This window comes from Haliotis asinina, chromosome 3 (assembly GCF_037392515.1).
Source record: "Haliotis asinina isolate JCU_RB_2024 chromosome 3, JCU_Hal_asi_v2, whole genome shotgun sequence".
Classification (NCBI taxonomy): domain Eukaryota; kingdom Metazoa; phylum Mollusca; class Gastropoda; order Lepetellida; family Haliotidae; genus Haliotis; species Haliotis asinina.
This window is the reverse complement of record NC_090282.1, coordinates 17,429,623-17,445,120: the sequence shown is the minus strand read 5'-3', so window position 1 is coordinate 17,445,120 and position 15,498 is coordinate 17,429,623. Positions and strand designations below refer to the sequence as shown.

At 38.7% G+C, this 15,498-nt stretch overlaps 1 protein-coding gene across 1 annotated transcript in view; it reads right to left on the bottom strand.

Annotated features, from left to right (window-relative positions):
* The window catches only part of LOC137277582 (protein odd-skipped-related 1-like), a 30,837-nt gene extending 20,389 nt beyond the window's left edge, over positions 1 to 10,448 (bottom strand). The window contains exon 1 of the mRNA XM_067809379.1: positions 10,219 to 10,448. Coding sequence (XP_067665480.1) covers positions 10,219 to 10,291 — 73 coding nt within the window. The 5' untranslated portion in view covers positions 10,292 to 10,448. The remainder of the gene's footprint in view (positions 1 to 10,218) is intronic.
* Positions 10,449 to 15,498: the final 5,050 nt, after the last annotated feature.

Here is a 15,498-nt window from a genome sequence, read left to right as displayed (position 1 = left end):
GTAAAGAGAAAAGTAGACATATCCTGACATTCTACACTGAAGTTTGTTTACTTATGTAACGCATTTTATCCATTGCCTCTTGTTTGATGTTTGTAGATCATTTACGGAATTCTGGACGAACTTGACCATGACGCTCAGAAACTCTGAATAACAAAAACAATTTAAACCTGGGCGACACGATTACACTCAGAAACACCGACTTACAAACACAATTTACATGGAATTTTGCACCATTTAGTTATATTTATTACGTGAAGAACTTAAAAAGGAAAAGTGTAAACACTGGACTAGAGGAATTCGTCACTTTCATTTGTATTTCATTTTCTATACAGAAGTGAACACTAGTCTGTGATTATTCACTATGCAAGGGAACATTCATTCTCTTTTTTAATCGAACTTGAAACACATACAATTATTGTGTAGTCAAACGATGGAACTTTGGTCACGTGTTATAAGCAATAAACACAAAAAACAATAACATTTTTCAGATCTGTTGATGATCTTCGCCAAGACATTGATTTACACAATTTAAAGGTGACGAAACACGACAGTACATAAAATGCTATTATTGAAAGCAAATGTTCACTGATTCTTTAACGACAATACATTTGAAGTAATTAGGAAAGGTAGGTTTGAGACAGGCACTGTCATGTGGTTTTGTAAATAGGTCTAGTGTGTGCTCTTCATCACTTAACTGCCTGTCTGGGGCTGCAGAATTACAGACGCTGTTTTGAGATTCCATTTCCCGACGTGTGAAGTGGTGGATCTCTCAACAGGAGTGTGAAGCACTGGGTGTTGGAGAGCTCTTCACACGAGTGGGATGAAGAATTCAGTTGTCCTAACCCAAATGCAGTTGTCCTAACCTTAATAAAAGGAAGTATGATTTCTGCCTGAATCCCTCAAATCGGAACAATCTGACCAAGGGCTAAACCAGTTTGATTGCAAATGATGTCGTCTGTCAACCAGTAGTCCATGCACGTGCAGGCAGGCCTACGGGTTATTCGACCTTGACAATCTTGCGTCCCTCCTAAAAGTCCAACACCCCTGGTCGGCTAAAATTATGGGTTGTGAATTCCTAAAGATTCGCATCTGTGAACCCTACGTTTTACCAAATAGGGTCTAATGTATTTGCATCCAAAATAAAATATAAAGCCTGTCAAACGCAACTAAAATGTTAATGACCCCTACTTTCTTCATATTATCATTTAAAAACGTAATTGTAATAATAAAAAAATAGGGCGTTTTTCGACTTCTTTAAACATTATTTTACATTTATGTCATTAAAACTGAAGTTTTCTTCACTCGTGGGTGTTCCAAAGTGTGTTTGTGCTAATCACGTAAATCATCACAATATGGGCATGACAGATAAGAACCTAAAAAGTGAATTCTGCTTGGGGACGTATATAAAATAATAACTATTACATTAATTCTTAAACTGGATTTTTAACGTTATGAATAATTTGGTTCAATGTATTCGAAAAGCTCGGTGCAATATATTTCAAAACTGAACAAATGTGTCTTACCTCCAATAAGCCGTGTAAGATTGGCAGCTGTCCAGATCAGACATTCAGCAATTGCAAATTCACATTATCGTTGTCTTTCCCCGTCGTGAGTTATTGTGCGATGGTGTATACTACATTCGTCATGTGCTATATACACAATACCTATGAATAATTCATGGTGATAGGGGCATGGTCATAATAAACATTGGTCTGACACGGGGTACGGGTGTGTTGACACGATGACACGCCCGACCGGCAAGTGCATCGCCTCATTCTACTAGCTGGGTTCGCAGGCTGTGTATTGCCAGAACTCGTATGACATTCGGGAGGATGTCACTGCCTGCTGTCGTACAATACTTCTGCTACCTCTTGCGTAAAAATGTTATTTGAGCACCTACATTAACCCACTGCAAATGCGGGGTATCATCATCATCATCATCATCAATACAGGATGTTCAAGTGAAAAGAACGAGAATTCGTAAAACGTAATATCTAGTTACTGATAGTTATATATGTTAATTGCAGAGAGTCGATCCGTTACGGAATGTTCCGTATTGATATTTTTGTTTGAGGGTGTTTTTAAAAACGTACTTACTTATATCCAACAATAAGTATAGTTATAACGGTTCAAGCTGACACACGCCGTATGATTACAGAAATGCATGGTCCACTTGAGACTGGCGTGAGAGAGAAAAGTATCCAAAAGACAAACGGCACCTCAGTCCTATGTTGCTTTCAGCTAAATTGATTATATACAATATGTAACAAAATCAGTGATGCTTATGTGTTTATGGGCTTTTTTGAATGGCACCATATTTTATATTTCAAAATAAAGAATTCTGAAATGACTGAAATTCTCGATGAGAAAGTCCGTGTTTTAGTGTCGTAGCTGAATACTTTAGCAGTATGTTTTTCAACTTAGAATTTAAAATAGGAATATTGGTAAATATTTGCAGTCCGTGTATTTTTCTTGTGTATTTTTTTTGTTTTGTTTTGGCTTCTTTTAGGGGTTGTTTTTCGGTGTTTCTTTGGTTTGGTTTGGTTTGTTTGTTTGTTTGTTTGTTTTTTGGAGGTTTTTTTGTTTTGTTTTTATTTTGGTTTTTTTATTTATTTTGTTTTGGGTTTTGGTTTTTTTTTTGTTTATTGTTGTTTTTTGGGGGTCTTTGTTTTTTAGGGGGTAGGGGAGCTGTGTTGTTTTTGTTGGTTTTTACTTATCTGTAAATATATAGTCCGCTATATGTGCCTACACTGTCCTATGTGACTGAGTTATATGGCCTACTCCATCTTCAAACTCTTCGCAATCTCTCGTCAGCGTTTAACTTGCACTTAACAACTGACTGCGATCTTTGTTCGGTAAAAAAGACTAAATTTCCTAAATTAATCATCAATTAAACGTGTTGAGTTCTAACATTGCATAATGTTTTCCACACAGACCGTTTCCAAATAATACTAATATAAACAAGACATAAATATATTTTCTATAACTTTTCCCAGATGTCCCACACGAGATAGTATCTATTTGAAACAAATGACAATGAGAAAACGTTTAGGGGGTTATCGGCTGACAAGCCGCGCGTTTAATAGCTGGAAACCTTAGCTTGTACTCGGGCCAGGGGTCCAGCTGGCTCAGATAGTGTCCCAGGGTACCGTTCGTCGTACCAGCCCCCAATACCGTGGCTGACACCACCTCCATCAAGTCAGGCAACGGAGATGTCGGAAAGTACAAGTGTGCCTTGTTCAACAACGCCTAAGCTAAACGCTGAAGTTATTGCAGAACAACATTTAGTTCCGTAATTAATTTGTAAGATCAAATGCATATCTCATTAAGCACTAACTGACCCCTTTTAACTTTTGACATTTAATATGATGGTAAATAACTTGAAACAAACAGAAAATGGTTACCTCATGTAGATATGTTTCATACTGATGTCATAGTATTGATCTGGACCTTGGATTTGCAATGCTTTTGCTCTTATATCCTAGCAACATTTGTCAGAAGCGCTCTAAAAAATGTACAAGCGATATGAAGCCAGACAGTAAGTATATTTCGAATGATCTTTTGCGTGAATAATGTCCACGCCTTCTCGTGCAGGGGCATCCAATCCACTTTTTCACCTCCCACTGCCGACATAGGTTACCATGGGGACAGTTCTACAGGGCGTTACATGATGATGTTAAACAGGTTACACGAGTTGAGGTGTAACAGTCTCATACAAGATGGTTTAACGCCTTTAAAGATCCGGGTTAAAGTATATCGCATATACCATCTCTCTCTCTCTCTCACTCACTCTATCTCTGTGTGTGTGTGTGTGTGTGTGTGTGTGTGTGTGTGACACACGCCACATACATACACATACACTCACAATCTAAATATGCACACACCACATGCATACACACACACTCTCTCTCTCTCTCCACGGATCTATTCTTCCGTCAGACACTGTCTGTCTTTATGCTCTCTTTATTCCGTCACAGTCTCCCTTCATTTTCTCTCTCACAAACACACAAACATACACACACACTCTCTCTCTCTCTCTCACACACACACACACACACACACACAAACAAACACACACACGCGCGGATTTTACGTTCAAGTTGAATGTCGTCAGCAACGGCGCATATATATTTGTAGCGTACAAATAGCACTAATGATAGTGCATGTTATCTTTCCATGTACCAATTAACCTAATATTTAGTCACATATTAATGAAAACCCACGTCATCAGTTCGTTTGCGTTTTACATCATACTCCAAAAGAATGAAAACAACTTCAAAAGAGGAAACAACGGAGACCCAGGAACTGTACGGAAGTTACCGCTCATCTTTATTGAAGACATTGAACATGGAATCCGTTTGTTGTAATAACTTGTTAAGCTAGAAATACAGTGTATGGTTTAAACATATCTATTTTCAACAGCGGAACCGGATTGCAAGCAAGCAGTACGTTGTTTATTTGAATACCGATCCGGAATACAAATAGATTATAAATACCAAGTATGTTCGGAAGATACAATCATGTAAAGTATAGATAATGGTGTATTTTAGGTTACGACATTGTAAGACCCTATACATAACCCGAGCATATCAATAATATCACTTGGTAAGGATTGTGAGGTACCTGAGCGGGCTAGGCGGCTGACTTTGTGTGCTGGCGATTAGGTGCCTGACTCTGAGGGTGCGGATTCGAATCCCGGATGGGACTCAACCAAACAAGTACTAGAATTTGTACCTTACTGAGAAAGTGAAATCCCAAATATGACATGTGTTGCATCTGACCACTCTCTAAAATGGCATTCCTTTTCCTGTCTCCTATGTTTCCACTACATCATTCGTTTACCTTGTGTGGACGATAATCTGATTCATGACTTGTATTTTGTGTTGCGTATTCTACGTATTTAAGGTTACAGTTCGCAAAGTCACAAGCTGTGTTAAGCTGATTAGGTGTGTTTTGTAAGAATTAATGGAGAACGCAGAGAGGGAGACCCCTACTTGAGAACGTACTCTGCTCCATTGAGACGCCACCGTTCACTGGTCACAGACATTAGGCGTTAGGGCTCTGTGCTAATAAGGTGATGTGGGGGAAGTTAAGGCTGGAAAATTATACGCACGCACACATAACACTTACATGTTGGGGACAGAGGATAACTAACGAATTTCTTGGCGTTAGGTGTTCTGGACTCTGTGCTAAAAAGGTGATGTGGGTGAAGGTAAGGCAGGAAAAAATATGCGATGTAGGTATACTCCGGCGAATACACACGTACGTACACACGGACGCACACACACGCTTGAATACGATGGGTATGTTTTATTAGTATTCCATATATGATGATTTTAGAATAATTCTTGTTACGACTAAAGTGTACACATTTGAACATTGTCAAATTAAGAAAATATATGCTCGTGTCCTCTATCTTAATGACCAAACCCGCTTTTCAACACTACAGGGTAGAAAACAGAAAACCTATTTTACATGAATACATCATTGCTTTTCTATATGTATAGACTACATAGATAGATAGATAGATAGATAGATAGATAGATAGATAGATAGATAGATAGGTAGGTAGGTAGGTAGGTAGGTAGGTACAGCGGCGAGACGTAAGCATTATATATCAGTGTCGTAAGAGGTGACTAAAAGTATCAAGTCGTCAGGCTCGCCGACATGACGCCGTATCCCAGTTGCGTTGACCGATGCTCATAATGTCAATCACTGAATTGTCTGATCCGACTCACTATTTACAGAATATCGTCACGAAACGGGCGTTATGAACGTCAGGCAAACTCCTGGCTTGTCTACCTCCCTCTAACTCTTATCAATACACAATCCGGATATCCTGCACCATATCAGTTGTTAGGATTCAACTCGCAGGACATGCATGAAGAATAAATCCGGGATTGGATAAAGCGATATAATGACTGGTCGCAAGTAATCTGTGCCGAAAATCAACTAAAATTTGTTTCCATGGGCTGAGTAAGGGGAACTGTACAGCAATATGTCCGCTTCACTAATTAAAAGGCAAAAAAAAAAAGAAAAGAACAAAAACAAAACACCACAGCATATGATGAAAACCAACGTCCCTTATGTTGTAATACATGAGTCAAAGATAAAGAGATAAGAATTCAAAGCCGGATAAATAAAAAAATTTAAGGATGTGAGCGTTATTTTGAATAACACGTCGTTTCGGAGTGTATGCTTGCTCCTCCATTAAAATTCCACTTCTAAATGTTCTTCGAAGATTTGAACCGAAAAAGATGTGTTTGTATATCTTTGACTAAAATAATTGTCAAATTGCATATTGTCAAATTATCAATGCTCGTTTGAGAATTGGGTGCAGTGATCGATCCAACTTAGTGACCAATCCGTGTCCTCTTTAACTGTGTTATAGCCAGGATTCTAGCCTGAAGCGTATATTACATACCCATGATAAGACGCCACTGAAGTTATTTTGTAAATTACGAATTTCTGTACATAACTTGAATGCGAATGCCACCAGACGAAACAACGATGCTGAGAGTCAGCACAGTTAATGTAACCATTGTAACAACGGACACGTTCAAGATGAATTTCATATTTTACTACAATGTCCAGAATTTAATGATTTGAAAATAAGGTATTTAATATTTCTCGATGGGAAATATGTATATGAATCTACAATGATGAATTTGTTGAATTTCACAAAATGTACCTTTAAGGCAACTGGCCACATTTTTTACATACGCATTCTCCAAGAATGTTTGAAAGTGTTTAGATATAGTGTTCTTTTGTTTTTTCTTGCTACGTGCCACGAAAACTGGTGCAAGAAGAGCTGTAACATGGGACAGCTAGCCAATAATACTGAACATTACTGTCTATTTAACAGAACTTTAAAACGTTCATAAACCACTATGCATACGGTTTTGACTAGTAACGGTAACAGGAATTTAACAAGACGTCTTCCATCCATGATTTAGTAGACAGTAGAAGAACTGTTTATGAAAGCATACTTGGTCTCGTCACTATAATAATCGGCTGTAATAATTAGGATGTGACGTGAAGCCCAATTCACTTCAACCTGTAGTAAACAGTGATGCTCTGAGAATTAGCAAATAAGTAAATCAGTTAGTGTTCGAAACGCATGTGTAATTATCAATAAACTACATATGCATTTTATAATGTATGTATAATTCATAACAGCAAATATGAATATGAATATCCATGTCCAAAATATGAATTTGTCACACAATATGTCCGCTACATTCATTCGACTTTACAAAGGAGTAAGAACGAGTGCACTACAAATTTGCTATTAAAACCAAACTCTAATCTTCCGAGACATCCTCTGTAGTACACGTATTTACATATTTCCTCCCTGTGTTTCATTTTATGGAACAGTTATGGTAAACAAAAACGTCATGGGAAGCTAGATAATGAAGCGATACGACTAGCAAATACGTTTTACCAAGATACCACCAATGATCCGATAAAACGTTTTGCTGAATCGATATCTTTGTGAAAACGATTCAGTAGACGGGTGCAAATACGACAGTACCAGTTGTGCATGTACATGTGAGTATGATATGTAAATTAGGAGATAAACATACTGTGTTGGAAAATCTACGCGTTCGGTTTCAAATCAGACTTAGAGCTATTACAATTTTGCGACATACCCCTAATTGTCCAACACAATAAGTTTATCTCCATTCTACCATAACCGCGTTATTCAGATTTTAAACAACTACATCATGTGTTGGAAAATCAGAGGCATATGACGTGAATGACTTTGATTAACCAATCACAATCCAGAATTTACTGAAGTCAGGGTTGAATACAGATTTGAGCATGATACTGAGCACGGAAAAGCTCAACACAAAATGACGATGATTATTATAACGAAAACCAAAACAAGTGCATAGTTGTAAATGTTGAAACGCCAGTGGGAACGCTAGTATGAAATATGGAAACTAACTAAATTCGTGAATAGCAGGATACTGAGCTTATACCATGAATACCGATCGAACAGGTACAAAAATGGCAGAGAAATATGCTAATACTGTAACAATATCGATCGATATGGATATAAAGTTTGAATGCCAGATCAATACGTAAAAGCCGATATATGTGAAAATGAAACAATACTTAATTGCTCATAAAATATGTAAATAAGACCCGTGAAGATTGAATTGGCGTAAAGCAACCTTCGGGCGGTCAGGATTGCTGAGGTTGTTGATCCAAATTGCGAAGGTCCTTTTGTTCTCTGGGTCAGTCACTGGAATGATCATTTACAGAAAGCCGCCTCAAAAAGCTGGATTATTGCTGAGTGAAGAATTAAATTACAATATGTCAATACCGAAATGTAAAATTTGTAAACAAAAGAAACTGTATGTGAATGCTGATGTGAGTTGTAAATGTCGACAACTAGGACATGCTATGTCTACAGATAGGGCGAACGAAGTACGAGACTGAACCAGTACCTGGTTTGTCTGAGATTGGAAGTACGACTTAACGAACTGAACCAATATCTTGTATGTCTAAGAGGTACAGAATGAACCAGTGAAACGCATGTCTGAGACAGGGCGTACAATATTTACCAGTAAAACGTATGTCTGAGACAGGGCGTACAATATTTACCAGTAAAACGTATGTCTGAGACAGGGCGTACAATATTTACCAGTAAAACGTATGTCTGAGACAGGGCGTACAATATTTACCAGTAAAACGTATGTCTGAGACAGGGCGTACAATATTTACCAGTAAAACGCATGTCTGAGACAGGGCGTACAATATTTACCAGTAAAACGTATGTCTGAGACAGGGCGTACAATATTTACCAGTAAAACGTATGTCTGAGACAGGGCGTACAATATTTACCAGTAAAACGCATGTCTGAGACAGGGCGTACAATATTTACCAGTAAAACGTATATATGAGACAGGGCGTACAACATGAGCCAGCAAATCGCATGTCTGAGACAGGGCGTGCAGGATGAACCAGCAATCCGTACGTCTGAGACAGAGCGTAAAGTGTGCTTAACTATACGCACATGGTGAGACTAGAACAGTAGATAACACAGTGACTGGGCAGATTGGGTGTAGAACAGTTGAGGCTGAACCATATCGAAATTAGAACCTATGAGAAAACACACATTTCAAGAAACTAAGGAATGGCAGGAAATCCATCTGTAGGATAGGAGGGATGCTGTGCGTGGGGATGATCTAACATTTCCCTCAGTTTAGGCTGCACGCATGGTGTAACGTGTGGGTCTTATTGTACATGCTACATCCGGTTTCGTTCTAAGAATTAATAAATTGAGAGATTTTGTCAAACAACGAAAACCAGTATTTTTACGCACACTACTTCTCAGTATTCTGACTGAAGTATTTTAGGAAGGAAGTATTTGTAAGCTGATTCCTGAAACAGCCATGACGGGGACAATCTCTCTCACGACACATCGTCAATCTCTCCTAATTAAGGGTTTTAAACTCATCAAATAGATGATAGAACCGCAAACGTTTTAACACTTTTCATATAGTCAAACTTAAACGATATTTCTTCTAACCATCGTAATAACTGTTCCTTGCTGATGTTTCTTATACATGTGTTGTAAGTTTTTCATTTATAGAAAAAGCATGCACTTTGCGAAAAGTTGATTAAAAGCGTTATGAGGAATTCAATGGCAGTATCTAAATCAATTACAAGTGTTATTTATGCATTATGTTCCAATTGTGTACAAGAACCTTCCCTTTTCCCGCCCAACTCATGTCACAAACTGGATACATAATTAGGAAACAGACACCCCGCAACATGAGCAACATGTAAAGTTTACACAGAGTTATGACGAAATACGTTTCTCTGAAATCATGAGCCCTCTATGTATTATCATCACCCCGTGAATAAAAGCTCGAGTTAAGAAAATAAAGATTAGTTATGTTTAATAATCCTCATTAGAAAAAAAGGGATTTAATGTTTCAACCCAGGAATGACTGTATAAACATAAAAAAGAATAAAGTATTACCTTTTTATATCGTATTTAATAAAATAATTAAGTGGAATGAAGAACATTATGTATGTGTATACTAACTGAAAGGTGAATTTGCCTTTTTGAGCTCTGGTTCTGTGATGAAGAGACACAACCGTTTCGGGAGTTCGATTCCTAATATGAAATGTTTCAATAACTTATAACATATTTACAAAATCTTTGATGTATTTTATGAAATACTTAGATCATGTACTCACCAATTGGAGTCAACGTAGAATTGTCGTTACAATAGCTGCGGGGCCCATTCCTGATTAGGAAAGATCTGGGCATACTGGCGGTGTGAGTTGTTATGTCGCGTGTCACTCGAGAAGACACGTGCAAAATGAAATATCACTTTCGATAATGATAACAGTTGAGGCTCTCGTCTGGGATATACTCACAGCAGCGCATGCGCACATGTCGTCAGATTTGATCGAGTCAAAACAGTGACGCATCAATGTTGTAAACATCAGCTACGGGTATGGCAGCTATTTTTATAGTTTAGGCCACTTGGCATGTACGGCTCGTAAAAGTGACGACCCGATTCATTGTTGGTTAAAATATGCCGTTATTCCTCAACGAGATGGTAGAACGTGTAAATAGTGACAAGTATTGACTTTTGCGACACACAATTTATCGAGCGAAAAATATCAAGATAACGACATGGCGCTACACATACGTTGTGCTTGTTTTCAATGTGCAATTTGTCAGTTTTAGGTTCAGTTTGTGTGAGACCTACTCTTGGTTTATCATTGATATCTTTCACCGTTGTCGACTAATTATTCATTTAAGCTGGTAATGGGTGGTATAACTGTGTATCTTCACATGTCTTTCAAGCATGCACTTGAGTCATGGGGTACCGTTTCTCGTAGCCTCGTCTTGGTCAGTAGTAGTAGTAGTAGTAGTAGTAGTAGTAGTAGTAGTAGTAGTAGTAGTGTTTAATATTCCAGGTACTCTGAACCAGACAATCCGGTGATTGATGTTATGAACTTCAACCTAAGCAACAGGGATACGAAGATACGCATCATCTAAGACACAAGACTCACCATCCGACTCAATAACCCGCCACTTAAGGCTATCTTCACTAGTAGTAGTGGTAGTAGTAGTAGTAGTAGTAGTGTTTAATATTCCAGGTACTCTGAACCAGACAATCCGGTGATTGATGTTATGAACTTCAACCTAAGCAACAGGGATACGAAGATACGCATCATCTAAGACACAAGACTCACCATCCGACTCAATAACCCGCCACTTAAGGCTATCTTCACTACTACTACTACTACTACTACTACTACTACTACTAGTAGTAGTAGTAGTAGTAGTAGTAGTAGTAGTAGTAGTAGTAGTAGTAGTAGTAGTAGTAGTAGTAGTATCACCCATAGAATGATAGAATGACCGCCGTACTCAGTCACAGTTAGTATTTCCCGTCTGGATACATTATGAACGATACTATGAGCATTGGGTATAACATAACACCAGGCAAACATTATTTTATCTGTATAATACACCAATAGTTACAAAAGCATAGGATGGTGGTGTCGCCTTCATCTACAACATCACACCGTTCACGTCATCTATGCACAATTAAAGAACTTAAGAACTTAAGAAAGTTAGAAATGCGTCTGCGTTGACCAAAACGTAGAGATATCTTTGTAAATGAGTCATATTAGGGTTAGAAACACGTCCTGTCTAAATCAGGATTCACACTTTGTTCAAACCCTCTATATCTCCACTAATTTCGAGCATAATACCATTTCTGTTGTTTACGACTAACTGTGAAGAGGACATATGGAAGTGATCAAAAACTGTTAAGTATTAGTCTATGACTCTCACACTCCCCTCGCCACAAAACCGTTCCACCCCTAGCTCCCATCTCTCAGCCTCTCCCAACCATAGCCTCAATAAAACCGCGTGCTCGTCTCTCAGAGTCAGTCCTTCCTCCCGACATACTGAGGGCTGCGTTGGCGATTAATGACTTGATGATAACATAAGATAGTCTGGTACTTGGGCTTCAAATGTCATCGCATCCTATAACACAGGTCTTGTTTCCAGCTGGAGAAATCCCAAGCCTGGCCAGCGACGTTTTCACGATGTCCAATTTGAATGGGTCATGTGTGGAACGAATGGTCACAAGGGGTCACTTGCTGACATTACGTCTGTCATGCTTCCCGAAATATCTGCTCTTTTCTCCATAATTCGCTGATTTTCGTTAACTTGAATCATGCCGTCGTCACTTGCTGAGAACTCTTTCTCATTTTCGCCGTTTGGTTTCCTACTCAAAAAGCGTCACACGGGATTTATAAATGTTAAAATGTTGTCACGATTCTCTCTCTCTCTCTCTCTCTCTCTCTCTCTCTCTCTCTCTCTCCCTCTCTCTCTCTCTCTCTCTCTCTCTCTCTCTCTCGGGACGCCATCCTTTACTGTCTCCCTTTTCAGACCCCATTCTTTAGTCACTGCTTCAAGGACGCCATCCTTTACTCTCCCTTTTCAGACGAGCCCATTCTTTAGTCACTGCTTCAAGGACGCCATCCTTTACTGTCTCCTTTTTGCACCCCATTCTTTAGTCCCTGTTTCTATTCAGGGACCCTATACTACTGTAAGTCTGTCACAACGGACCACACTCATTAATCTGTATCTCTAGTCACACTGTCTCCCCTCACGAACCCTAATCCACTGTTTGCCCAACTCATATTCTCCCGTTCCCCTGCACACTTTGTCACAGACGAGTCTAATTCGACGAATCTCGGCTGTCGGTTTCACATGGAAGTATACATATGATGAATGATTTCCGCTAATTCTTTGCATTTCTTTATATTCTAAATCAGGATGTTCCGTACACATACAATTCTTTGGTAGTGACTAAATGCATCGAAATGTTTAAGTTCCTGGTTCACATAGACTGAGGCATAAAGTGTTATCGAAACAAACTGCCGAGCAAACGAACGCATAGAGGTATTTTTATGTTGGCAATGTTTTTTGTGACCGTTTTTTATGCCGTGTAACGTTTCCGTAATCATTTCAGTTGATTACACAAATTCAAATTTTAAATGCATAATTTTGTTTTGCCAGGGCGTATTTTTTGGATGCAGGAAGTGATGGGGTAGGATGATGGTTAGGTACTTGATCACGTCTTTGAATCTACTGTGCTTGATTACCCATAGCTATACAAGCTCAATATCGAGTGTTTTGTATGAAACATGAGTGAGTGAGTGTCGTTATAGGACTTTGGGTGAAAAGCTCAGAAATGGGTGCCCACGCAGAGAATCAAACCCTGGCAGTCGGTGTGACGGGCGAACGCCTTAACAACTTTGCAAATGAAAGATTAGTGAAGATTGTCTTTTCACTTATTATGAAAATCATCCCAACAGCTTATTTTCATTTTCAATTCGGACCTTATTGTTAGACTGTCTAGGCGGTGATATCTAATTCCTCCTCCATTTCGAGAAAACAGATTGAAAGGTGTTTTACTACCAATAGTATTAGGCCTTAAAAATGCTTAAATGCCGCAAGTCTTTAATTTGAAACTTTATTCTTAATATTCTTATCAGTGTTGTATTATATTATTTTATGTGTATGCTATGTTTTGTTTACTTACGCGATGTTACTAATGAAATGCCAATTTCGGGACTGTGTATCCAACAACTCTCATGGGTCAGTAGCAAGGATGAGTTAGTGAGTGAGGTAGGCTGAACATGGTTCGGACCAATTAGGGGATGCAAATCATGATAAACACTGAAGCAATAGACTAACAACTAGTATCTGAAATGAATTCGTTTTACAGTAAAAAAATGTTCATAGTAAAACATGTATATATGATAAGATGGAGACCGAGGTACTTCATTTCCAGTAACCGTGGAAATGTAGACTTGCCATTCTAGACTGAATGGTGTGCTCGGGATCTGTATGACAGACTGGTGAAGTTGGACTGGGTGTCAACCTGAAAGTCAGACCTGAAAGTAAGACCTGTCATCAGCGACACCATACACAAATTGGTTCAGCAGCCAAAGGATGTCTTGAGTAACAAATCGACACAAATCCATGTCAGCTTGGTTTCGTACAAAGTACGATGTTTATTCAGAACCAACTCTGGAAACACCTCCTTCAGAGTAATGATCCAAGTTAACATAGGAACATAGGATAGGAATAAGTATGTGATTCGTTTCTTGAAGGGTGAAAGTCTGAAAGGTGAATTTGATTTAAAGAAATGTTTTATATAAGTAACGAATTCCACAAAATGATGCAAGCATATAGAAAGAAAATTCGTGCTGTATTTTCTTGATTCATTAATGCATGTATTGCTATACACTGCTGAATGTAAAACTCTTTCACCTCATGCATATATACACGCGCACGCGTACGCGCACGCACACACTCACTACTCTTTTCGTAAATGGGTTACTGTGTACATCGATTTACCTGAAAGTTTGAATGTTTGTGCAATTTGTGCTTACACTTCTCTAGACACTGGAAACTTTACAATGACAGGCGAGTCGAGTTCATCAGTTAGAAAAAGGTTAACTGAATACCAAACGCTGCTGACTCTATCTCAGATTGTATTAAGGAACGGGTGGTCATGAAAACGCTAAATAAATGCAGTAATCTTAAACGTGAACATTTGAACATTTCACTTCAAAGTTACCATTGAGGTATTTTAACAGTAGCATCTGTTCAAATCTTCTCCATCTATACCCACGATGAAAGCAAGTCACTTGTATGTCACCGTTGAGCTGGGTCGTGTTTTTGACCATTAAACGTGAGTTAACGAAACATCAAGCGTCAGATCTTTGAAAGGTTCTTACTACTGGGCGTTATGACATCTGTCGGGCATAAATTAACCCTTTACCTCATATTTTCCTTCATTTCTGTTTACAGTCCCTTCCGAATTGGCTACCAGACTTAGTAGGCTAAACATCGATCATTGCTAATGCGTTAGTCCGTCAGCGGAGTTTCGCGGGACAAGCTTAATGTAGCCCGAAGAGGCTCCCATCAGAAAGCCGTATCTAATAGAAACGGATTCCGTATTCAAAGGGAAATAACTTGTGATGGCAAAGCGATCAAGTTTTAAGCGGTACGTTCAAACTGTGATATCTTATCCTTGTTCAAAGTTTACAGAGCGTTTGAATTAGATTTGCTAATCTGTAATGACTAGGGTGGTCAGATGAAAGCTTTTGTTGGTGATAGGGTCCGTATAATGCTTCTCATGCTGTTTGTGGAGACACTGTTTTCGATAACACGGGCGAATATTGGGTTGTTTTCATGTTTATAGGTACTGGCGATATACCAATATGGTAACTGATGTAAAGTGTCACCTATTGGGATTTCATTTTGTTGGGAGGAGATAGGGGCAGCTTATTGCCGTGGAGTTCAAAGTCGCTGAATGGCGATTAAATTTGTCAGTTCAGTCATAATACCATGTACAACAGGGACGGACACAGCTTTTTGAAAAAAGGGAGGTGCACTCTTGAGAAAGCACACTTCATTTCAAGCCTAGCCCTTTC